At 40.0% G+C, this 25944-nt stretch overlaps 1 protein-coding gene across 4 annotated transcripts in view; it reads right to left on the reverse strand.

Annotated features, from left to right (window-relative positions):
- EPHA6 (EPH receptor A6) overlaps positions 1-15142 on the reverse strand; it is a 353748-nt gene extending 338606 nt beyond the window's left edge. For 2 of the 4 annotated variants that reach the window (XM_083736225.1, XM_083736226.1), the window contains exon 1: positions 13135-15141. In XM_083736225.1, the coding sequence (XP_083592351.1) occupies positions 13135-13240 (106 nt within the window). In that variant the 5' untranslated portion in view covers positions 13241-15141. Of the gene's footprint in view, positions 1-13134 lie in introns of all 4 variants that reach the window. The other 2 variants (XM_083736224.1, XM_083736227.1) reach the window with 2 other exon arrangements.
- Between the last annotated feature and the right edge of the window lie 10802 nt (positions 15143-25944).

The following is a 25944-nucleotide window of genomic DNA, read 5'->3' on the forward strand; positions in this document are numbered from 1 at the left end:
CCCCAAAATACAATTCACTATGGAAATAGAAGCCAACAACCAACTTCCCTTCCTTGACGTCCTAATCTACAAAAAACCTGATGGCTCCCTAGGACACACTATCTACCGGAAAAAAACACACACCAACCGCTACTTACATGCACAATCACACCACCACCCTGCACAAATAAACTCCGTAGCCAAGACTCTCATCTCCAGAACCAAACGCCTGGCTGACAAAGACCACTTGACAACTGAGTTACAGAATCTCTCAAATGTGTTAATTGCCAATGGATACCAGCAAAACAGGATTACGAAGCTAATCCAAAAGGAAACACCCCCCAAAAACCAAGACACAGAAGAAAACAATGGCATGGCCCTCCTTCCTTATATCAAGGGCACTACAGATAAAATTAGCAAAATCCTCCATAAACACAATATCAAAACAGCCTTTTGCACCAACCAAAAAATAGCCAATATCCTCAGAAACCCCAAGGATAAAATCCAGTTGGAAAACCAAGGGATCTATGAAATACCCTGCAAAGTCTGCCCAGCCACGTACATTGGACAAACAAACAGACGAATAAATGCACGTATCGCAGAACACAAGAATGCCGTCAAAAAAGAAGAAAAAACTTCCTCTCTTTTCCAACACATGAAAGAAACAGGACACGAAATTAATTTTGCAGATTCCAAATTGCTCTTTAACACGGAACATCACCACAAGAGAATAATCATGGAAGCCATCGAGATAGAGAAACACCCTCACAACATGAACAAGCGTGACGACACATCCCGCTTGCCAGACATCTGGAAATTAGCCCTCCCCACAAAAACTGACACCAGATCCAGAGGCACACAGAACGCCAACACCAATCAACCACACCAGACCCAAACCCAGACCCTCTCCACAGATGAATTACTGACACCATCCAGTAGCCAATCCATGGTGGCACCTCCGGATGCTGCACCCCCCTGCAATCCCTACACAGATCTGGCTGACACAAGCCACAAAACCACAGCTCGCCCCTATACACGAAGCCAAGCCAAAGCACAACTAAGTGCAATACAGCCATCTTCTCAGGAAAACTCTTCACAAAGTTCAAGAGGTCAAGACACAAAGACTTTAGCAACTAATCCACACCTAATGACCCACCTAAGTGGTACTCAGGATATCACTCAAGAAATCACTCAAGGTATCTCTCAAGTAATTAAGGAACAAAAGAAGAAAAGGCACACTAGCCTGGGAACTTCCTCTCTGCCCAGAACATTGGAGGCTAGACACCACACCCCCTCTACAGTATTTATAGGAACTCAAACATTGAGATCCCGCTCTGTTCCAGTAACAAGAAGCCGAAAGCACCAGCCTGAAGATGACGAGTGAGACCTCGTCGAAACGTCGCCTAGACACCCCAACTTTTACACGGGAAGACACCCGAGGACACCAAAACCTGCATATATATATATATATATATATATATATATATATATACTGCTTAGAAACATTGTTAAAGGACAATTGAATTCAGCCACAGGCTAAAGCTAACAATTAAATCATTTTAAAACTATGAAGAGCCCTTAAACTTTGTTTATGTGCTTAGCAAATGCTATCATGAACTTGGTGCTCTATGACTGCACCTATGTCAGCCTGTTTTGTTGGCCTCACTGAGATTCAAAAGTAACCTAACCAATTATTCAATCAGGATGCTTCAGAGAAATATTCAATTATCCATAAATCCCTCATTTGTATTCCACAAATAGAAGACAATGGCTGTGCTTAACCCAACGGCCAAAAGGAATGGTAAATAATTTGATTTTCCTCTATGTAGTCACCACATTAAGAACTGGTTCAGATGACTAGTGGCCACATGAGCTTCGCGACCTGATTGGATGCCTTGTTCTTTCCTCATCTAAATAGTACAGTATTTCTAGATTGAATGTAAATATTTGTGGTTGTATATCGGGGGGCGGCGCTGTGTGGAGAGAGTCTCCTCCTTTATTTTTATTTTTTTATAAAATATTTATTAAAGATTTTCTTAATACAATAAAGAAGAAAAAACAAAATAACAACAAAAAACAAAAAACACTTACATCTTATAATAGCCATATTTTCTTCACTTTTTTGGACTTCCTCACATCTCTCGTTCCTGTGTTCCTGGTTTATAAAACTTTAACCAGCAATTTATCACCTTGTTTCAATTCTTATTTTATAATTCTCCAATATTGTGTCCCTAATTTTAGATACTTTTATCCAAACCTTAAAAAACTTAATTTTAACATAATATTTATCCAAAATTTATCTTTTCTTAAATTTCACTTGTCTTCATATTCCTTTCAACTAGCTTAGTGGTGTCATGTTATTTACAATCTTGCATCTTTCTTAACACTCATACAATTTGCAATGTTTTTGTAAATAGTCCTTAAATTTCTTCCAGTCCTCTTCCACTGCTTCCTCTCCCAGGTCTCGGATTCTGCCAGTCATTTCTGCTAATTCCATATAGTCTATCAGTTGCATCTGCCATTCTTCCAGTGTGGGCAAATCTTGGGTTTTCCAATACTTGGCGACAAGTATCCTTGCTGCTGTTGTTGCATACATAAAGAATGTTCGGTCCTTCTTTAACACCCTCTGGCCAACAATGCCTAAAAGAAAGGCCTCTGGTTTCTTAGGGAAGGTATACTCAAATACCTTTTTCAACTCATTATATATCATTTCCCAGAAAGCCTTAACTCAAGGGCATGTCCACCAGAGGTGAAAGAACGTTCCCTCGGTTTCTTTACATTTCCAACATTTATTGTCCGACAGATGATATATTTTTGCAAGCTTGACTGGAGTCATGTACCACCTATATATCATTTTCATAATATTTTCTTTCAAGGCATTACATGCCGTGAACTTCATACCGGTGGTCCATAACCTTTCCCAGTCAGCAAACATAATATTATACCCAATGTCCTGTGCCCATTTTATCATAGCTGATTTGACCGTTTCATCTTGTGTATTCCATTTTAACAGCAAGTTATACATTCTTGAAAGTACCTTAGTCTTAGGTTCTAACAATTCTGTTTCCAACTTCGATTTTTCCACCTGGAATCCTATCTTTTTGTCCAACTTAAAAACCTCTTTAATCTGAGCATAATATAACCAATTTCGCACTTTATCTTTTAACTTCTCCAAACTCTGCAGCCGAGAGTCTCCTCCTTTAAATTCTTGGGAGTTTACCTTAGTGAGGACTTCACTTGCAAAATCAACATAACTCAGGTGGTCAACAGAGACTCCCTTTCCTCAGGGTCTTGCGAAAGAATAATGTTAAACAACAATTGATGAACTCCTTTTAGTAAAGGTAAAGGTACCCCTGACTGTTAGGTCCGGTCGTGGACGACTCTGGGGTTGCGGCGCTCATCTCGCTTTATTGGCTGAGGGAGCCGGCGTACAGCTTCCGGGTCATGTGGCCAGCATGACTAAGCCGCTTCTGGCAAACCAGAGCAGCACACGGAAACACCATTTACCTTCCTGCCGGAGCGGTACCTATTTATCTACTTGCACTTGACATGCTTTCGAACTGCTAGGTGGGCAGGAGCTGGGACCAAACAACAGGAACTCATCCCATCACGAGGATTCAAACCGCCGACCTTCTGATCGGCAAGCCCTAGGCTCTGTGGTTTAGACCACAGCCCTACCCGCGTCCCTGAACTCCTTTTACCGGTCCATAATAGAAAATGTCCTTTTATATTGTATCACAGTGTGGTATGCTGGCCTGACAGCCATGGACAGAAAGTCTTTACAGAGGGTGGTGAATACAGCATATGATATCATGGGCTGTCCCTTGAGTCCGCTAGATGACATCGCAAGGGATCATTGCCTTAGGAGAGTGAGAAAAATTCTTAGGGATGACTCATACCCCAGCCATCACCTCTTTAATCTTCTACCATCGGGCAGGAGATATAGAAGTATAATCAGCATTACCAACAGGCTAAAAAATAGCTTCTATGCATGGGCTGTTAGGCTGTTGAACGAAAAATAACATAGCAAAATTGACTTGCGAGGTGGTGTGTTGTTTGATAAGAGATTGAGTGTTTTTTGGGGGGAGGCTTGTTTAATTTCATTGTACACAGGTTGTACAATGACAATAAAGGTATTATTATTATTGGTAATCCAAAATGCTTGTCAGCTAGCTCTTAGGTTGCATTATTTCCTAATACTTACCCTGGAAGTAGTAACACTTTCTGCTGCAGGACACCATCGTAAACCTTTAATTTACTCGTCACATCCTTTCCCTATCCACTTATATACTTTTATCTGCCTTTGGCTTGCCCCAATTCTTCATCTACCCTGGTCATTCCACCCCCACCCTTATTGTGCACCTAGTTCCCAATATGTATTTGCTATTGTTTGTAATAGTATTTTAAATACATGGAATCTCATTACACAATATATTCTCTCTCTCTCTCTCTCTCTCTCTCTCTCTCTCTCTCTCTCTCTCATATTCACAAGATACCTAGAATGAGGATAGAATAATGATTTCATTTATTTATGACCCTAAAGTGCCAAGGCAGGTTGCAACATTAAAACACAACCTTAAAAACAGTTTAAAACAACTTGCAACAATAATAAAAAAGCAAAATCAGAGAGAGGGCCAAGCTCTCTGCCCTCGGTCTGGTATTTTGTGGTTAACAAAATAAACAAATAAAAGATAGCCACCAGAGGGTGCTGTTCACCACTGTGAAGACCACAACCAAATGCCAGGAAAGGAGGGGTTGTGTTTAGGAATGCTCCCTTTTGAGCCAACACAGTTCAACATGTTGAGCTCTTGAGATGATAGCTGTCTCACGTGTTCTCACTCAATCATATAAATATACTCTGATGGGATGAATTTGACATGACTTTATCCAGTAGGCTTCATTTTAGGGCTAAAGCAAGTGTAACTTTAAATGTGTGCATTTATTTAATGTGACTGTTTTTTTACTTTAGCAGCAGCAGCTGGGGGTGGGGAGAGTAGGATCAGGATTACATTGCAAAAGGAGGAGGCATGGGCCCTGTTCCCCTCCTCACAATTAGAGTCACCTTCTCTAAAGCTGCTTTGCCTTAAGAATGACATTTCTATCGACACTAGTAAACGAATAATAATAATAATATTTAAAATGTACGTCATTTTAGCTCTTTCAAATGTGCAAAAATCTTTACATATATTATCATGCTGGAATCCTTCCAACAATCCTTTAAGGCAGGCCACAATTATTATCCATATAGAAGACAGGCAAAGCATCATTTGTCCAACGCCAACTAGTATGTGTTCATGATAGATGGGAAATTCAAACCATAGACTTCCTTATCCATTAGGCAGTCTTTTAGCCATTACTCTGCATCAGCTCTCTGGGCCTAGGACTTCCTCTTTCAGTAAATGTTTCAGTCCTACTGCATTATTTTCAGCACCTGTCATTATGCTCCTTTAAATTTATTCCAATCATTTAAAAACATAATCATTTCTTTTTCTGTCTATGTTTGTTATGGAACTGAAATTCCCTAACAAACCTAGAAAGAAATTATAATCAAGATAAAACATGCATGTTAAGTGAATCTTTGATATTTACTTACTGTACTTAATTGCTCCTATTGGTATTTTCGGTTTGTGAAATTAGAGTGTTCTTACCCAATTCTGGAACCTGAGCCCTTTCACCTGGGATTAGGGGTGTTGTGAACTTTCCAGCCAGCAATAAACCCACTGTGGTTTTTTGTTTGATGGTTTGTTTGTTTTGTTTTAAATCTTACCCCTTCAAAAGCTTGGCTATTGGTTGAATACTAATGGAAGGGAACTAAAAACAACAACAGTTTGCATGGAGAGCTCACACAGCCAGAAGACCAAGATTTCGAGTTGATTTTTGATGCAGTGCTTGTGCACAGCATTCTGTGAGCAATTATCTGGGCTGTCCACAGATCTTTTCAATAGTGGAGGCCAGTCCTTACCTCAGTCACAATTTATTTTTGAAGTTACCACTCAATTAAGACAGAACGAAGAAGTTTACTCCTTTGTCAATACTATTGTTTCACTCTGCCTTGCCACAGATGAAACTCGGCACCCTCCATTGATTTACAAGGGAGGGGAAACCATTGAGAAGCTCAGGAAGTAAATTTAAAGAATTAAAGCTTCCGTTCTGTTAGCACAGCAGAGAAGAAAGAGCCATCACCTCATGAATACAAATTTTAAAATCTTTTTTTTAAAAAAACAAAAAACCCCCACAACACAAGACCCTGTGGTTTCATGCAGCTGATTAGAATTCTACCTCTTATTATGGGGAATTATGCTTTCAAAGAGGAACTGTAGATACAACCTTTTCTTACACATGACACTACCTCACACTGGGTCAGACTATTTGTCTTTCTAGCCCATATTATCTACTTTTGTGGGCAGTGGTTCTCCAGGGTCTCAGGAAGAGATCATTCCATCGCCTGCACCTTATTTCTCTTCTTTACCTTTAACAATTGTAAATCCTAGAGTTTGAACCTAGAATCTCATGCACGTAAAGCATATGCTCAGCTATGATCTCTCCCCATGCCTTGCACGGTGGAACATAAACTGAGTTGTTCAAAAAAGTGGGTTTGAATTTGTACAATATGCAGCCGCAGTAATATGAAGACGATGTCAATAATGATGCTATTAGCAACTTGGCAATGCCTGAATGCCGCTGAAATCAATGAGGCTTAACATTCCAGTGGTCCACAAGTTTACTTCAAAAGCATTTTTAGTGGGCTAAAGAGGGGAAACCAAGACTTTTCCTTTTCTGGTTCACACCCATTACCCCCTCACCCTGAGATAATTTCTGTCCAACTTGTGCTTTATCACTAAATTATCTTGAAACAAAGGAGGACAAAGACATTGGTTGCTCAAAACAGATCCAAGTTGAAACTTTCTTTGTAGCTGACAGAGCAATATGCAAATAGAAATGATTCAGCCCTTTGCATATATTCTTAAGCAAACTGTTTTGTGAAATTAGCACTACAAAATATCCTCATGAAGTGCTTCGTTGTGTTTTTGCTGACTACAGAAGAAACAGATTATAGAACCTTGAATTTTATTTTATTTTGCCTCCTATCAATTAAAATAATTAATTGGTACTTGCTCAGGTATATTTATGCAGTCAGTGGTTCTACACTTGCAATGCCCCCTTCCTATATTATTCCACCTCAAGGCTATGTAAGTCTGCTTCACTTTTCAACATACTTTGTTTAAGCAAAGTATGTGTAGTGTATCCTTAAGGGGGATGCTGTGTGGTGCTTTTGAGCTTACAAATAATATTTCATAGACTTGATCAGTCTATCAATCTGAGCAGATTTTTAAATTATATGATTGACAGCATGATCATTTTGCAGAGTGTGGAAAGGTTTGAATAAAGGAACCAACCATTAAATAAAAAGAGGTAAAGGTAAAAGGTAAAAGACCTCTGGATGGTTAAGTCCAGTCAAAGGCCACTATGTGGTTGTGGCACGAATCTCGCTTTCAAGCTGAGGAAGCTGGTGTTTGTCCACAGACAACTTTCTGGATGATGTGGCAAGCATGAATAAACCACTTCTGGTGCAATGGAACACCGTGATGGAAACCAGAGTGCACAGAAATGCCATTTAAATACAAAGAACTAACATGTAAATATGCCTTAGTGCTATCTACAATATAGAACTTTTTTTTTGTTTATTCATCATTTGGTATTTATTTATTTATTTAACAAAGTACCACCACTGTATATGTAAATAAGCATTGGGGGTGGGTGGGGGTGCCATGTTCCTCTTCCTGAGTAGACATTCCCCAAAGCATGCAGAATGATTTAATTTAGCCAGTCACTTCAATGACCTCCTTTGGACTCACAGCTAGTGTGCTTATGCTAGGGGAAAGGTTCAACTGATTTTTTCTAAGTGCCTGGTCTAGCAATTGAATCTGTATTAATGATTTTGAATACAAGCTCAAGAGTGGTGGTGAATTTGGGCTAACAAGTCTAGAACAAATTATAATCTTCACAAAAAGGCTAGGCATCCTGTCCCCGAATACTATTTCACTCTGATTTTTTTTTTAAACTTCCTAATAACATTTGAGAATGGAATTCCGCCTTGACAGTTTTTGCTGGGGTAGTGGTTAGCCTAGTTTTGAGCATTCCTTCACAATCATACTGCTATTTTTACAATAATTTCCATTTAAACACTGCTGGTTTAAAGTTTCTTATTTTGAAAACAATCTGTGCTTTGGCACTTTGGGTGTCTTATGGCAGAAAGGCAGCATAAAAATAAACAACAACATACCTATAGGATAAACATGATATCTAATTTGAATTTCTTTAAAGTTCTTCCTCTTCATAATACATTTAAGGAAATTAAATTTGTAACAATAAAATAGGTAGTGTAGCTTGGTGGTTAAGTGCATGAGCTATAAGCTGGAAAATCCCTATATTAGCTCTTCTCAACCTTAGATCCCCAGACATTGTTGGACTACAACTTCCATCACCCCTAGCTAGCAGGACCAGTGGTTATAGATGATAGAAGTTATAGTCCAACAACATCTGGGGATTCATGGTTGATAAAGGCTGTTCTAGGTCAATGAATTCACTGAATGGGCTTAGGCAAATTACTAAATCTGATGTGCAGCCTATTATTATTTATCTCATTGCTTTTTAGAAAACATCTCAAAGCAACTTACAATATAGTTAAAATACGGTAACTTATCAAGCAGATAAAACCCATAAATACAACAATAAAATATTAAACTTATTAAATTAATGAAGGAATGAAGGTGTTCATCCATCAACAAGAGTCAGAAGGACAAATCAGGTTATAGATCATATTACTGTACATTATGATCTAAATTTAGACTGAAAAGCCAGGGGAAAAGGAATGTTTTTTTCTGGTGTTCAAAAAGCTGCCACTGTTGGTGCTATGCAGGGCTTTTTTCAGCTGGAATTCAGTTCCAGCACCTCTCAGGTGGGCGCCATTGCTATTATAAGAGAACAAGGATGTTGCTCATGCTGAGGCCTTCATGCAGAGTTCTGGCATCTCTTTTTCTAGAAAAATAGCACTGGTGCTACGTGACTTTCCTGGGGAGAGTGTTGCACAATTGGGGAGGTCCATTGTCTCATTAACAACCTGTGTACCTCCATCAGGGGAAATACCCAGAGAAGATCCTATGATGGTGATAATAAGTACTAGGTAGGTTCATATGGGGAGAAATGTTCCTTGAGATATCAGTGTCCCAAGCCATATAAGGCTTTATAGGTTACAACCACCATTTTTGAAATGAAGCCAGAAACCAATTGGTAGTCAGTGCAGCTGGGTAAAGATTGGTGTTATATGCTCAGAACATCTAGTCTCATTCAGCAATCTTGCTGCCAACCGCTGCACTAGCTGCAATTTCTGAACCATCTTCAAAAGTGCACTCAAGTATAAACTATTGCACCACACGAAACCCAGACAACAGAAGCTAGGCTATCCCCATCCAAACAGTCGCAGCTAGGCCACCAGCCTAAGCGGATGGAAAACACTCTTGTGTCATGGATGTCACTTGTGCCTCCAGAGACAGGAACAAACCCAGAAGTACTCCTAAGCTGCACACCACTTTCATTAGAGAAAGTGCAACACCATCCAGAGAAGGTTGAACCTTATCTATCTGGTCTAGAGAGCTACTCACCAATACTAACTAAGTCTTATCTGGATTAAGTATGGAATAGTATGGAAACAGAAATATCACAGGGTTGATGCATGGATTAGTGATGGCTCACCTTCATGCAGTAAATCCAACTGATGTCAGTGACATCCATTTTGCCTTGTCACAATTGCCTTTCTCTGGAGTGGGTGGGTGAGTGGTATAAACAATATCACCATCAGGGTGTCCCACATTTATATAGACACCAGAGGAGCAGTTCGGGGTGAAGTCAAAGAGAGATGGCAATCACACAGCATTTTAGTATCATAAGACCCAGACAAAATATGTGAAGTGACTTGAGCTTTTAGGGGAAAAACCGCACACTGTACCAATTTTGCTTAAAGGCTAATCTATAACACAGCATTTATTAGTTAAGTGCAATATAGCAGATACTGTTTAAGAGCAGATAAGGTTATCAGTGTAGTTTAGCTGCAATTTTAGTAGAGCATGTAGAAAATAAAATGCTAGGTCAACTAGCTATTTAAGAAATGGAGGTAGCTGCCAATGCAAGTGTTTATTAAAAAATTGCCTAGTATTAGTTTGTTGACTACATCTCTGAGTTCTTTTCTGAAAATGTTTTTTTGCTGTGCTGATTTATGCAGATGAGACCAAAGAACAACTAGGGTCAAGGCAACTGACATATACAAAGTTCTGTCTAATGTATTTTGGAACACACATTTAATTATTATGTTGCTTGGCCTAGAGATAAAATTGGATCAATTCAAATAAGACAAATGGTTTGAGGGGCAGGTGTTGGATGTTGGTGGACACAAATAATGAAGGGGTCAAATCATGCAATTTTGTTCTCATAGCACACTACATGGGGGATCATCAGGAGATAATTATGCTCAAGCTCGCAGATGAAGGGATATCGCAACATGGGTTTAAATATTTCCTATATACCCCGTGATAGTGCACATAGTGCAATTTGAGCAAATGTATTTGGTTTTTTAACGCTCTAGTATGTTGTTGAAAGTAATAGCACAGAAAATGTAAATTTCACCATTTTTTGGTTATATTTTAAAAAATATATATCTGGAGAATCTCCTCCCATTTAATAATCAGCAATATGCTGGATGTTGTACAGAACACCGGCTGTGCATGGAAGGCTAACAGTCATTAGTTAGTCAAATGCCATAGGGCTCAAAGCAGGAGTCAGTGGTTCTCGTTAATAAAGGTAGGCACAGCAGTAAATTTTGGTCTGTGCAGAGGCTGCCAGAGAACTAAAATACAGTATACCACAGCTAGTAAAACATTGCTAAATGCATTTTGCATTATGCAAATATGAATGAAGATTAAGATCCACAATTCTAAAATGGCTTTATGATAAGGCATTTAGAATGGTATTTAGGGTGGGCTTGAACATTCATTATGTGTATGATGATAGATGAAGAGACTTATATTGTTTGTTAATGGTGTATCAGTCAATCCATGTTGGGTTGCATGGACCTGTAAAACTGGATCCTCAGTATGAAAACTGAATTAGTTACTGGCAAAATCGAAACCTACAACTGGTATCCAAATTGAAAAAACATACTGCACTTCCACACCTTGGCTGTCTATTTTTTTTAGCTGACAGCAACTTTAGTTACCCAATTATAAATCTCTGGAAATAGTCCTTAAAAGAGAGAGCCTGCCTGCAGCCTTACTTACAGCGGTGCAGATTGATTCTTTCTTTCATCTTACATTATATGTTTCTTTATAGCACTCTCACACGTAGCTCAGTTAAAAAAAAAAGGCTTTCCCAAAATAACCTTGCTTTGATGAGCATCTTTTTGTTTTTTGCCCAATGTCTCCTGCAAGGGTAGAATTCTGTACTCTCAGAAATCAATAGAGATTCATCTGTTGACATTCTGTGGCTTTTCCTGTCATCATGAGTATCCACAGATTGCTAAGTAGTAACGAGACTGGTTGCCATGAGGCTCCCAAAAGAAAGAAAGGTAGGATCCAGAATGGCTCAGATGTTACCTTTTATTAGACCAATTATGCTGCTAGGGCAGAGTAGAAAGTGCTCAGAAATCTCCTGAGGAGAGCAGGACCCACCTGAAAGCTTTTCTACTGACTCAGCCAACAGAGGTGGTCACTTTAAAAGATTTAATCTGAAACATTTTGGTTTGGTTTTTTTTAGTGGGACAGCCAATGCAGTCTACTGGATATAGTGTCTGATATTTTAAATGAATTTTATTTGATAAAAAGTATCAAACCATGAAAACATACACTACAGTGTTTGGGTTTTAGGACACCTGGGCTGGACTTGTATAAGGGCAAGCAAGACAAAGAATGCAAAAGCATATTGCGTGTTAAAATAATTATATAAAAGATAATGCTAGAGAGGGTGGTAATAGTGAAAGGGCACATGCATGCAAATAGGATAATTAGTTTCAGATGATCACATCTATAAAAGATACCTTTGCTACAGAAAGCTAAGGTCAGGATCCCACTTTGTAAACTGCTTTAGGTTTTATTACAATCCAGCAGTATACAAATCCTGTGAAATAAGTGATAAATAAATAGGATCCAAAAAGAGCCATGTGCACAGACTAATATGATATGAACTCTCCAAGGTTTCCCTTGCAGTTGCAAGGGCTTGTGCAGATACTGGAGACTATTTTACAGGAACCCCTGACTTTTCAGGGAAGTAAGAGGCTTCTGTGTGAAGATAGGCCTCAGAAGCCTACTGTGTATCTGCAGAAGCAATGCTGATGTCTTCAGAATACCACCCAAAACAAATGAATACTAAGTTTGTTGTTAGGAAGGTGACCAGGGGGTGGGTGGGTACACTTTCATGGCAATGTGATGAAGGAAAAAGAAAATGACCACAAATGAACCCAGAGGCACTGGCTTTCAGCTTTTTGTTTAGGCTATGCTACTGAAACTGATGTCCTCTGGTTCCCACCCACCCCCGGTTTTCTTAATTACAGTAGTTTTAAAAAATTCCATCTATCTCATATACCTGTAGGAGAAGCAGTGTTTTCCATCAAGCAGTGGTCTGATCTCATGGTCTTTAACTCACTTGAGTAAAACAAGAGTCGTGATGTGTATGCAAACTAAAATGGAGAGCTCCGAAGTTTCACTGAGATTTCTAATCAGCAGCACAGCTTCAGATCACTCTTCAGACTTAGAATAATTGACCCGCCACTGTGGCCAGAGCCTGGGGAATCCTGCAATTACCACCCCGAGTTCCACTTCCTCTCCACCGTTCATGGGAATGCAAAGGCTTCTTCCCACCCCCACTGTCAGCTACCAAAGTGGGGCAAGTCAATAGACACTCGCTGATGAGAAGCAGCCAAGCTTTTGCCAGCCCATCGCGAGGATCCAATAACCCTTCTATGCCTGTGGGGGCTGCCCTTTCCCCCAGCAAACACCCTGCAGCCCTGAGCTGCTTTTAAAAAAAATATTATTATTATTATTGCACATTCAGTCTTGCCTCCCTCTCCAGCGCATCCCTCTCCCTTCCCACCCAACAGTTTCCCTTTACCTTGATTGCTGGAGACGTGGTTGCAGCCCGCCGGACACGCTGTCAGCAGAGGGAAGACCAGGCTAAATTTCCAAAGGAAGAAGCCCCTCATTTCACTGCTGCCCATGGCTGGTGCTGGAGCCCCTTGTCCTGGCCTCCGGGAGAGGCAGGGGGCTTCAGCTTCTCTTCCTCCTCCAGGCTAATGGGCAATGCCTGAGGCCCCAGGGGGAAGGAGGGTCCAGGCTACCAGGCGCTGCCAAGCCTGAAGAAATCGCATCCACCTGAGTGAGAGGGCGTCCTGAGCCGAGCCAGGCTCCCTCTGAGCAGCAGCAGAGGCCGAGGGACACCGTCGAGTTGGGAAGGCGAAGGGCTTGCGAGCAAGGCGAGGAGCGCACGGCAGGCAAACTTTCCTTGGCTGAGGCGCAGTGTGCGTAAAATCCGTGTGTGTGTGTGTGTATGTGTGTGTGTGTGTGGAGGGTGGGGGGGAATTGCCCAGCCTGGTGGCGCCCACCTGGCTGCCGTCTTGCGTCTCACTTCTCTTTCAGCCTTGCAGCACCATCCCGTTTACTGGCCGCCAACCCCACAACTGCAACAGCCTCCTGGGGGGCAGCGACATCTTCGCCCCCCTCGCCGAATGCCCGTCCTCCCGGCTGCCCATGAGGGGCAGGCAGCGCCCGGGAGCCAGAATACTTTCCTCCCTTTGGTGGTGGGAAGGTCCCCTCGCCGAGGCGCCTTCTCCGGTCCGCGGCTGGAAGGTGCTGAAACGCTGGACAGCTCCCCGCCTCCGCTCAGCCGTCAAGAAAACTTGCCAGGCGGGATTTCCCAGCCGCCGCCGCCACGGACTCCCCTTGGCTGGGACGGTGGCTCCTTGACGCCAAGCAGTCGCGGATCACACTCAGTTGGGCTGGTTGTCTTCCGCGCGCCTACCGGCATCTCCGCGCCTTCCCATCGCTTGCGGTTTGGGGCTGGACCATTCTCTTCCCCGCCCTGCCCTCCTCCTTTGCTTTTTCGGAGGGTGGTTGTTTTTGAAGCAAATGAGCCCTGGGCAGGGGAGCTAAGCAGGATCAATATTACCTGGCGTCCGAGCCGGCAGGAGGGCTGCTGAGGTTTTCTGGGCACGCCACATTTCAAGCAGCAGCCACCGCTTGCTGCAGAAATCCCTCTCTCTCTCTCCTCCTTCCTCGCCAAAAAAAGAGGGGGGTCACGATAATATTGGATCCTTAAATGGGTGTGTGGGAGGGGAGGGGAGGGAGGAAAGCAAGCAATAAAAGAAATCGGACTCTTGTTGTGTCACCTCCCCAGTTCTCTGGAGAAGAGGTGAGACCGGTGTGTATATGGATGTGTGGGCAAAAGGCAGAGAGGGAAGATGATGCTCTCGCTTAAGCTGAGAAGCTGTGAGCAGCCCGCGGGTCAAATACAGCCTGTTCGGCACTAGAGGGGGTTAGTTGACAAGACAAAAAAAACACCTCCGAAAACAAAACACAAAAAGGTCTCTCTATTTTGCTTTTGGAGGGCGGCTGTGGCTAAACTTTAAAATTGCATTAGCTTAAAAGGACACTGGTAATCCTTAGGGCGCAGGTGGCAAGTTGTTATCTCCAGCTTTTTCGCCACTCCCCAACGCAAGTTGCTTTCTTCCTTCGCTATGGAATACTTATTTTCCCTTCTTATTCTCTGCCACTCATAATGCTCAAGGCTAAGGTCATGAGGAAGGTGAGCGATTGGGGGTTGGGTAAGGAAACCGGAGGACTGAATTCAGAAGTTTTAATGTAGGTACATCTCACCTCTCACAACATCGAGGTAAGGATAACTGAGATAACATAAGTGAAGCATTTATTGCATTAGGACGCAGCTGGAGAACTTGTGGCCCTCCAGATGTTCCTGAACTACAATTACCATCAGCCCAAGCCAGTGTAGCCAGTGGCCAGGTGTGTTGGGAACTGCAATTCAGTAGTATCTGGAGGCCCATGGTTCTAGATTAGGGGAAATGCTATATAAATACTGTACAGTGGTGGCACAAAGAGAGTTAAAACGTCTTGGAGGAAAAAGGGGGGGGGGATTACAATAAGACTGTGAGGCAAAGGGAAGCTGAGTGGTGTAATGACGTGAGAATGGAATGCCTGCACCAAGATCAACTGCCTTGAAGTACAGTTGTGTGTTTTCAGCCACTGGAGAGGTGCATGCACGGGCGCTGTGCCCTCCCCAGATCTGGCAGCAGCTGAACGCCACTTGATCAATGCTGATCAGCTGTTTGGCAATATCAAAATTGGGGATGGAGGGAGTTCTGGCCAAGGCGAGACACAGGGCTTTGATGCTACAAGTGGGATTGCTGGCCCTCCCAGGTGGGGAGAACAAAGGAGAGGCTGATCTAGAGGGTACTGGTAGCAGCTCAGCTTTTTGCTCTTGTGTTGCCTGACCTCAGTGAGTGTGTCTGCAACAGCTGCAACCTCAGAGGCAGTAGGCTGATCTGCCAAGAAGGAGTGGCAGAAGGAAAAGGCAACCCCCTAGCTAGGTTCCTTGGTGGGGGTGAGGGGAAGAGGACTCCCATAGTCTGGGGCCAGGGAAGGGATGGAGAGGGCCAGGCAAGGGAAGAGGCACCTGATGGTGACAGGAGGAGATGCTAGCCAGCTGTGTGGGATCCAGGACGGTTAAAAGGTCTGTGTCTCTCCAACTCCCTGTGAGGAGATGGAGGGAAGGGCTACCCTGCCTCAAGGAAAGCTGACAGGAGTCTCAAGTTGAGATGTTGAGGATGGGGGCAAAACGGGGTTGGCAGTAAGAAAGGATCTGGGGGAGAAAGGGCAACCTATGCTATATCCACTGATTTTTACTGAAAAAACAGGTGGGGAAGGTGAAGGGAGAAGGAGGGCACCACTGATTCAGCCAAGGAGGACTGACCTGGGCGCCCAAGCAAATGAGGAGCCTACCTGGGACAGTGCTTGGGTGATGGACTGTCTCAGTCAAAGCAGCATGTAGAAGCTTGCTTCCCTGAGGGTATATCAACACCCTGAAGCACCCTCTGCCTGGAGGAAGGGAGCAGGGAGTCCCTAGTGAAGGCAACTAAGGGAGGGGGAGCACAGAGAGATGTGTACCTTTGTCCAGATGTCTGTAACTTCCCATTCAACTACCCAGCAAACTATACCTCATTGACATGGAATGAGAACACAGGACTCCCTAATCAGAAGCATAATTTCATTTTCACACATTTTAAAAAAATAAATAAATTATCAGAATTTTGGAAATATTTGAACTCAGGAACGTGCTTCGTAATCAGTACTGTTGTCTTCTCTGGCTTGGTTCTCTGAGGTCTCAAGCAGAAGCTTTCCTTGTGTAGCTACTTGCAAACATTGTCCTTGTAAAGGCCAGGTGCTGAACCAGGAATCTTCTGCATTCAGATCTGCAAGTGTTTGACCACTGTCTTATGGCAATGCCCTTATATCTTGGAAAATATAGGAACATTGCAATGAAAGAATGGAGGCCTCCCATTCCACAAATACTATCAGCATAGTATTCATAGTCATACTTCCAGTGTGACTATGCGTGCCACAAAAGTGGACCCATGAACCACATCGAGAAAGTTGACTATATTATCTAAGTTGTACTTAGCTGAACTTTAAAAAACAAACATGTAAAAAGGTATTTTTTTTAATACCACAGATAACATCCCAACCCTTTTATGTATTTATGTTCGCGTGCTGTGTCATAGGCTGTGGGAAAAGTGACTGACAATATAACAGGGAAAAAATCACAGGGAAAAAAAGAATATTGCTTCCACTACCAAGCCGAGTAAAGGCTGAACTCCAAATAACCTTGAACTCTTCAAGACACAGGAAACAGTTACACAACAGAACACTGGAAAGAGCTAACAGTACATCTTAGGTGCATTTTTTGTTGGTGAATTTCTTATTAATTGTTCTTTATCATAGTTTGAAAAATTGATTCTAGAGAAATTTACTAATATTTATATTTCCATTAATTCTTTTTGGCTAATTTTCTTTAAGATTAGGGTTAATTATAATCATTATGCGCATCCTATAAAAATCATAATCACCCTGAAAAACCTTCAGAATGTAATAGCTAGTGGGGGAGAAGGATTTATATTATCACCTCTATAGAAGGGGGTGGCTCACATTCAGTATTTTTTGTGATTAGAAAAACCAGAATGCATATTTTCCAGTTACAAATGTAAATCAGGTATGGATGTTTCACATTATCTATCTATCTATCTATCTATCTATCTATCTATCTATCTATCTATCTATCTATCTGACATCTCCAGAATCAGAATAGAATTTGGCACCCTGTTTACCAACAATAACAAAGAACTTCCCTGAACAGTTTATATATTATTTTAGCATGGCGTTCTATAGAGCAGTGTTTCCCAACCTTGTGCCTCCAGATGTTTTTGGCCTACAACTCCCATCATCCCTAGCTAGCAAGACCAGTGGTCAGGGATGATGGGAGTTGTAGGCCAAAAACATCTGGAGGCACAAGGTTGGGAAACACTGCTATAGAGAACTACAATTTATACCGTAAAATCATTTATTCCATTAGGGCAGAATCAAAGGGAAAGCTTTCATCAGACAGACCTGCTCTTGGCAGACATGCACAAAAGTGTGTGTGTGTGTTTATTAAAAAAATATTCTTTTGATGTTAATTAACTGTCCTCAGAGCTGAGAGGAGATATCCAACTGTCCTATTATTTAATTGATTCTCTCTTGCTTTTTAAAACATATAGAAATATAGACAATGAAAAATTTGCCAACCGACACACATTGATGGCATGCTTATAAACCATTTATTAGTCAAGAAACTACAGAGGAAGCAGCTGTGAAGCATACTTTGTCTGCAGTTTTCTGTAGGCGCCTTGTCTAGATCTGGAGGGAAGACAATCTCTCTCTCTTTTTTAATTCTCTGCCATACTGCATAGATCAAAATTCTGTGTGGTTGTCTTGTAAGTCATTCTTCAGGATGCAATGTGCAGTGAGATTACTTGGAAGTTTAACACTATCCCAGGTATTAAAGGACACTGTGATCCAAACTTTACTGTGCTATTTAAAGATTGTGTGTGTTTTAGGCAACAGAAATAGATTGTTTTATTTTATTTTTAAAAAGGGATTCTGAAAGAGATGGTATGTTGTGGTTGTAAAAAAATCTATTTAACTGAGAGAAGATTAAAAAAGCTAACAACCCATTGTTAGCTGATGGTTTATTTTAATAAGTCACTGTAGTTTTAGTTCATGTTTTGCCTGTTCCTAAATGTATTATTCTAAGTCACCCTATATTAGAATTTAGGGTTGCAGCCATAATTTGGGATAAATGGTTCATATCTATGCAGACTGACTTCCCAGTATAGAGTTACAGTCTAGGTCTACTGTTCATTTCATAGATCAATTCGTTATCCCACTTCTACTGCATCTTAATCCAACCCTACAGTTACTTCCACCAGTCACTTGAAGTGGTCTTGTATAGTGATTTTAAGACAAGGATGCCATTCAGTATTTCATAGACCAAGCAAATGATAGGTGATTGATTATTTACAAAATTGGTGCAGAAGGGAAGAAGGCTGATTATTTAGCTCAAGCTGCTCAGCCTTCATAAAATAAAATCAAAGCCCTGTCAATAGTTCACTCTCTTTTGTAATTAACAGTCTCACAAAATGTGCTATTCATTTGTTAAGAGTGCAATCCTGTACCCACTTACTTTGGAGTAAACCCCGCTGAACTTCATGAGACTTAATTTGGAGTAGACATGCATAGGCTTGAAATGCAAAGAGTTCAATTATATTAGTAATTTTCAGAGTTCATGTTTTTGGAAGCAAAGTGAGTAATAGTTCAACAGGAATCAAAACAAGCATTCAGCAGAAAGGTCATGTATAATGTTTGAAGCATGTGAAGGAAATAAAACACATAGCAGTACACAATCAAAGAGAATAAGAGATGTTAAAGATGAAATAGATTTCTGCTACAAAGTTATATAAAATATGCTCTTCTTTGTTGGAAATACTGCTGGAAAAAAATGTGCTTTTCAATTGATATTATCAGCTGTTGAGACTTCACTTTTCAAAAACATAGAATTAAAAACAAATTAAACAATGGTATCTTTAATTTTATTGTGATTTTGTTAGTCAGCCTTATATCCAATGACATTCAAAATCATATGGAGAAATTCAAAATATTTCTACAGAATAATATGGGGAAATTATACCACACAATGCAGTTAAAATTTTGAGCTCTGATTTAATTTACAGTCTGGTACAATTCCAACATTTACTCACTGTCAGTGGCTAGCAGCTCTTTTCTAGTAAATTTTTGCAAATTTTGTTATTGACTTGTGCTGTAGATATAGCAAAGAATGCAATAACAGATGTTTACCTTTGTGTCCTGCCAACACATTATTTCTGGTTTGATGCCAGGGATGCAAAACTACTTTCTCCTACCAACTATCTCCATTTTAAAAATGTGTATATACATTCTCTGTTAATGGAACTTCACTAAGGTGAATTGCCAACATTTTTGAGTATACCAATCTGATTTTCTTTGATATTGGTTCTAATTCCAGTAGACACCTGCTAAGTTTTATAGTTTCATATCTGAACTTCAGCACCTGTTCATACATTCCTGCAATTCATCTTTATATAAGTTGAAGTTCAACACCTGGCCCTAGAAAAATTGCTAATTCTCAACCTTACAGGGTGTGATGATAATGAGGATGGTCTAATCAGCGTACATAGCATTTTAGAGAGTAACAAAAAAATAAAAATAAAATATGGTGTTAGGTGGGTTTGTAAAGCTGATATGTCTACTAGTTATTGAGCTTTCACCCAGTATTTCATTCGGTTCTATTCTGGATCTTAATCTAATTTTAACAAGGCATTGGCTTGTTACGTTGCCACAAAGGTTTAGTTATTTGTGGATATAATCTTTCATTAACTGAATGCTTGTATGTTTTCTGGATTAAGCAGTGCTAAAGTCAGAAGATATGATATGTTTTCGGGGGGGGGGGAGTGCATGTATACTGCACACACACACTTGCAGTCCTACAAACCCTTATCTGGGAGGAAACCCCATTGAACACTGTAGAGCTGGGATGCCATTGGGAGTCAAGGACTGTACCCATGTAAAAGTTGCAGACAGATGGTAGAAGGATCCTGAGTGAAGATCTCCCAGGGTGAGACACTGGGAGAGGAAAGGAAAGTTCTCAGGTGAGAGCTGGAAGAGTCTGCCATTTTCTGTGGTGAGCTGGGATTAAGTCCTACCTTCAGATAGAAAGAAAATTCTGTGAGCACTGTTTTTGTATTTTAGAAACCCTGATGCTGATTTTCTCCTTCCCATTTTATGATGTTGCTGTGATGAGAATCTGTATTTTATTATGTATTTTTTATTCTAATTGCATTTATATAACTGTTTTGATATTTATATTGCATAGCTATTAATTTCTGAATTGACGTTTGTGTTTTGTGTTGTAAACTATTTCAGTGATGACTATCATAATACTAATAATAAACATCATTACAAAAACACAGTTTTTTAAAATCAATAAAAAAGCATGAATAATAAAATCATTCACACACAATCATGGCTATAATACCTAACAAAACCAAGGTTCAAAACAGTTTAACTGTGGCTATATAAGCTAGAGAAAACAAGCTGATCTCCACTAAGTTCTGAAACCCCATCAATGTTGTGGCCATCTGTGCTTCTGAGGGGAAAGAGTTTCACAGTCAGAGCACAACCACAGAGAAGGACCTATTCTGGGTTCCTACACAAAACCCTTGGTGGAACCACAAGCAGGAGCTACTGTGCCAATCTTAATAGGATATTCTGTGAACTGCCCTGAGACTTCCAGGTATAGGGCAGTATATAAATTCAATCAATCAATCAATCAATCAATCAATCAATAAAACAAGCCTGTACTGCCTGATAGAAGGAGAGGCACTCCACTAAGCACCCTTGTCTGAATTTATTCAGGGCTCCATATGTCACCATCAAGACCTTTGCTGTTGTAAAATTTGCCAGTTCTACTCAGGTATGAGCCTTCTTAATAGTGTGATGCCTTGCTGAGGAAACATGGGATGGGGCTTTAAGATACAGACACGATCAGAGAAATCTCATTACAAATCCCAGCCCTTGCCATGACAGCACTGTAAGTTTAGAGCAAATGCAAATTGCTACTATATATTTCCACTTCTACATGTTCTACTTCATTTCACAATACCTTCGCTATAAGAAATAATGGGGAAATGTCATGGTTTTGAATTAAAAGCGTTTGGCTACTGATTGACTGTCAGGACCTAATATGGTATCTACTTAAAGATTTTAATTGTTTGGGGTTTTTAAGGTTTTTTTTCCTTTTTCTCTCCTACGTCCCATCTCAGTACAGGTGCCTTGCAGATGAAAATGAGAAAACACTGAGGTTGTAAACCACAGCACAGTACAAATAACAAGAAATGCAAACAACTCGACTTATTACCGAGACGTATATCTTTGCCCTTATCCATAATGAAGAAAGTGCTTCAGGCTCAAGAGCAGACACGGTTATCGTCACCACAGATGAATGTTCTGTTTGAACAATAACTCTGGCTTTTGTTGTGCCTGTATTATCTTTCTGTTTGGCATGATGTGGCATGTATGATTCTATGCACTATGCTAAGATTGTTTGTAATAAAAGCAAGCGATTCATCCCACAGGACACTATGCTAATGTGGGGCATGATTGCAATCCCATGCACAGAGAACATGTCCGATCTTGGTTGAAAATAGTTTTCGCTTTTACTATACACAAATTCCACTGTTCATGCTCAAGCATCTGCAACCACAGCACCCAAATGGAAACCAAGCTGTGTCCTGTGACCCTGGCAAAATATTATGCTATGCAAATATTCTGTTATATTTGTTTATTACAATAATGTATAGTCTACCATCCTATTAAATTCCCTGGGCAACTAGCAATACAAAATTAATGCTAGAATGAAAACATTTAAAAAACACAAAAACTATATACTGAAAACAGCTGGATTCAGAATCTAAACTGAGCAGTGTCAATCTCACGGAGATAAAACAACTTAGGCAATTAAAAATAAAGCTCTTCACCAGGCGCCAAAATGCATGTAGGAGTATGCTAGGATTTTTTTTTTTGTCTCAGCTGGAGACAATTTCAGGGCTCCTGGCACTTGCTTCTTTTTGAGGTATTGTAAGCACTCAAGGTCCTGAAACTTCTATCGCATGCTGTATTAGGTTTTTGTTAAATTCTTCTACATACAAAGTGTCAAAACACTTTAGCCTTTCCTTCTTTGCCCTCCCATGAGCATTTTGGTTGTTCCTTTCCTTTTTTAGCTGCTTTTAAGATGAGGCAACTAGAATTGTAGACTGTAATCCACAGCACAATATTTGGCAGTTAGTGGCATAGAATAATTCATGGCTTGGTCCATATTTACATTTTTTTTTCCTGTCTGGAAGCATTTTGAAAATATTTCACAGTGCAATCCTATGCATATTTATTGAGAAGTAAGTTCCACTGGAGCTTGCTCCCAGGTAAGTGTGCATAGGATTGCATACCCTCCTACATTTCTCCAATGAAAATAGGGACGTCCAATTGCATAACAACAACAACAACAACAACAACTCTGTTATTTATACCACCCCTATCTGACTGGGTTGCCCCAGCCACTCTAGGCAGCTTCCAGCACATATAATAACATAATAGAACATTAAACATTAAAAAAAACTTCCCTGTACATGGCTCAGAAGTCTTCTAAACATTGTATAATATATTTACTTATCTCCTTGGCTCAGGGGTCACATACCCTCAGATGAAAAGAGGGACATCCTATCATATCCTCCAATATATCTCCTAAGAAAATAGGGAAGGAAAAGTGGGATATTCTGGAATCAAATCAGAAACCAGGACAGCTTCTGTAAATCTGGGACTGTCCCTGGAAAATTATGACACTTGAAGGGTCTGAGATAGTTCTGTTGTCAATACATGTTCTGGGTTGTAATCAAGTAACCATTGATTTAGTTAATAAAGTATATATGTCTCCAAAGATTTTCAACACAAACATGGAGACAGTGTTCCTTTTAAATGTATCAGTTTAAAAATAATGGCAGGGGTGCTTCAGTTGTTCACAGTATCTATGATACAGACATGGCTGAGAGCATCACTTCCTTTGAACTCCATGTTCCCTTTGTGACAGGAAATTCTCATAAAACATAAAAAAGAGACTTTACTACAGACATTCCCAATTAAAATAAATAAATAAATCCATGATGACACTTGGATTAATTAACTTCACCACTTCATTAAGCCTCAGCATCTCTAATGTTTTACATACTGTAGGCTGCTTAGAAGATAAATAAGAGTGGAGAATAATGTAGGGACAAAGTCACATCATTGGTCCTTCAAAGTTAGTATTGTCCCCACTGATTGGTAGCAGTTTTCTATCATTTCAGTCAGAAGTCTTTCCCAGCCCCATCTGGAGATGTCAAGGAATGAACCGGAGTCATTCTGCATGCAAATTATCACTCCGTCACTGAGCTAAGGACTTCCTCCATATGGAATTTAAAGCAAGGAGCAGCAGTAACACTACTGTCACTGCTGTTGCTGCTATTAAATACTTAGATCATGAGCATCTCATCATAATCCCTTCTCAGCTGATGCCCCCTTCCCCCCCTTTAGGACACATGCAATTAAACAGTAATTTTAAAATATAAATGCAGAGAAGGTGAATGGTTATTTTTACCAGAGGTCCACGTAAGATACTGCATTACCTCAGAATGCAAAAAAATAAAACTGGGGACCTTCAGACTCTTTTGAAGCCACCATTTGCCTCAGATCACACCCTGGAGAGTCACCACTAGGGTCTTGCTTACAGATTGTTTGCAGTCTGCATTTAAGTTGGTGGCCTCTCTGACTAATCCTAGCAGTGTTTGGAGGGCATTTGAACAATGTGGAGAAGGATTTAAACTAGCAACTTGCTAAATGCATGGCTGATTCCATTCACTAGCATTTAGCATGGATAATGTACTATATAGCACAGCTGAGGAACTACAGGAAAAGCCCGCAGAACCTCCATCTGCCTTTGACTTCTCATCCAGAGATTTCACTCAGCTTAATGCTAATTTGCTCCACGATTCTTACCTTGATTATTCTTACAACAGTCCTGTGCTGTAGGTTAAGTGAAATACAGTGACTTGCCCTGGAATAAATATGATGGTGCAGTGTTCTTGCCTTGATTCCATTCCTTTCAGTGGGGAGCATTCATGAGAATCTCCCAGCGGATTCTTCACTCAGATTTTGACTGAATACTCTATCATGTAAAACAAATTAAATCTGCAGTCTTAATATTAATGTCAGGAAAATGTCTGTGCGTGTGCCTGTCCTGACATAAATAGGGAAGCCTCTGACTGTGGAACACACACCGTGTTCATGATAGGAACTTTTGATTGGTGACAGTCTCTGACTGTGTAACGCACTCCACATTTCTTAAGAAGTAGATCCTACTGAGTACAAGGCAACTTACTTTTGGGTTTTCTAATAAAGAAAACAACTTCTGTAATTCCTTAACTTTTTGACTAGTATTACTTCAAACTGAGCTAGCTTACTGACCATTATTTTAAAGCCTCTATTCTCTTCTTTCCTATTGGTTCGTCATCCAGTAATATTTTGCAATAATTTTGATTTGTAATAATTTTTAATAATTATTATTACAAATTAGTTCAACTAATTTGAATATGTGGCCTCTGCCTAAGAAATATGGTATTAAATTTTTAAAAGTGCTTACCATATGTAACATTTATCCTTTAATGTAACTGCTAATAAAATGGACAAAATCTTGGAGTAAAAATGGAAATGAACATACTCTGGAATTTCCATCAAAATTGTTTACTGAAACTATTCCAGAATTGCAATAGTGACTGGCAAATAAGCAGCTTGAATTGTTGCTTAATATTTTATTCAGGGTTTAAAATTTCAAGAAAATCAGGATTAAATGCCAGAAAGAAACAATGATGGGGTGGTAAAAGTCACCTTAAAGGCAAGAATTTTCTCTTATATTGGTAAGAATAGGAAAACATTTCCCCCAATCTTAAATTTTCACAGTAAATATTGCAATATACAGTAATTGGAATCCATTTTTCTTCTAATTTGACCAATACATTTTATATTTTCCCCCTATTTTTCACAATTACTCAAAACATTATGTATAAGTTTTCATTGCAAGCTCCTTTATCTTCTTCATCCAAATAAGTTATCAGTATAAAAAATGGACCTAATTCCAATATTAAACCATTTATTTAAACAATAGCCTTCATTTTGGGGGAGCCAATAGAACTGGCTATTATAACAATTTCACTATAATTAAATAAGAATAAAATTCTGCCTGATCAACTTAAATCTGTCAGTGTTAATTTTATTTTTATTTATTTATTATACTTATTTGTCACCACAATCTTTTAAATCTCAAAGTGACTTACAAGTTTTACAAAAATAGTTTGTTCAATGATACAGCAATTTATCTTGCAATTTCCCCAAACATAAAGCTAATGAAAAATGTCTGATTGTTGATTGACCTTGCAATCCTATGCATCCATACTTGGAAGTAAGTCACATTGTTTCATTGAGCTTACTCCCTAGTAAGTGTGCAGCTTGTGTTATCCTATTTTCTTCCAACTCTTATAATAGATTGACTAGCCAAACTCTATTGCCCCTAAACTATTTAAGTAAATAATTTCCAATACTAAATTCAAAACTAATTTATATACCCCACAAGGTAGTGCTTAGCTTATTACATTATTTACCACTGATTATCAGATTCATTTGTGCATCTGTTTCTTATAAA

The sequence above is a fragment of the Podarcis gaigeae genome (genome assembly GCF_964106915.1).
Source record: "Podarcis gaigeae genome assembly, chromosome: 4".
Classification (NCBI taxonomy): Eukaryota; Metazoa; Chordata; class Lepidosauria; order Squamata; family Lacertidae; genus Podarcis; species Podarcis gaigeae.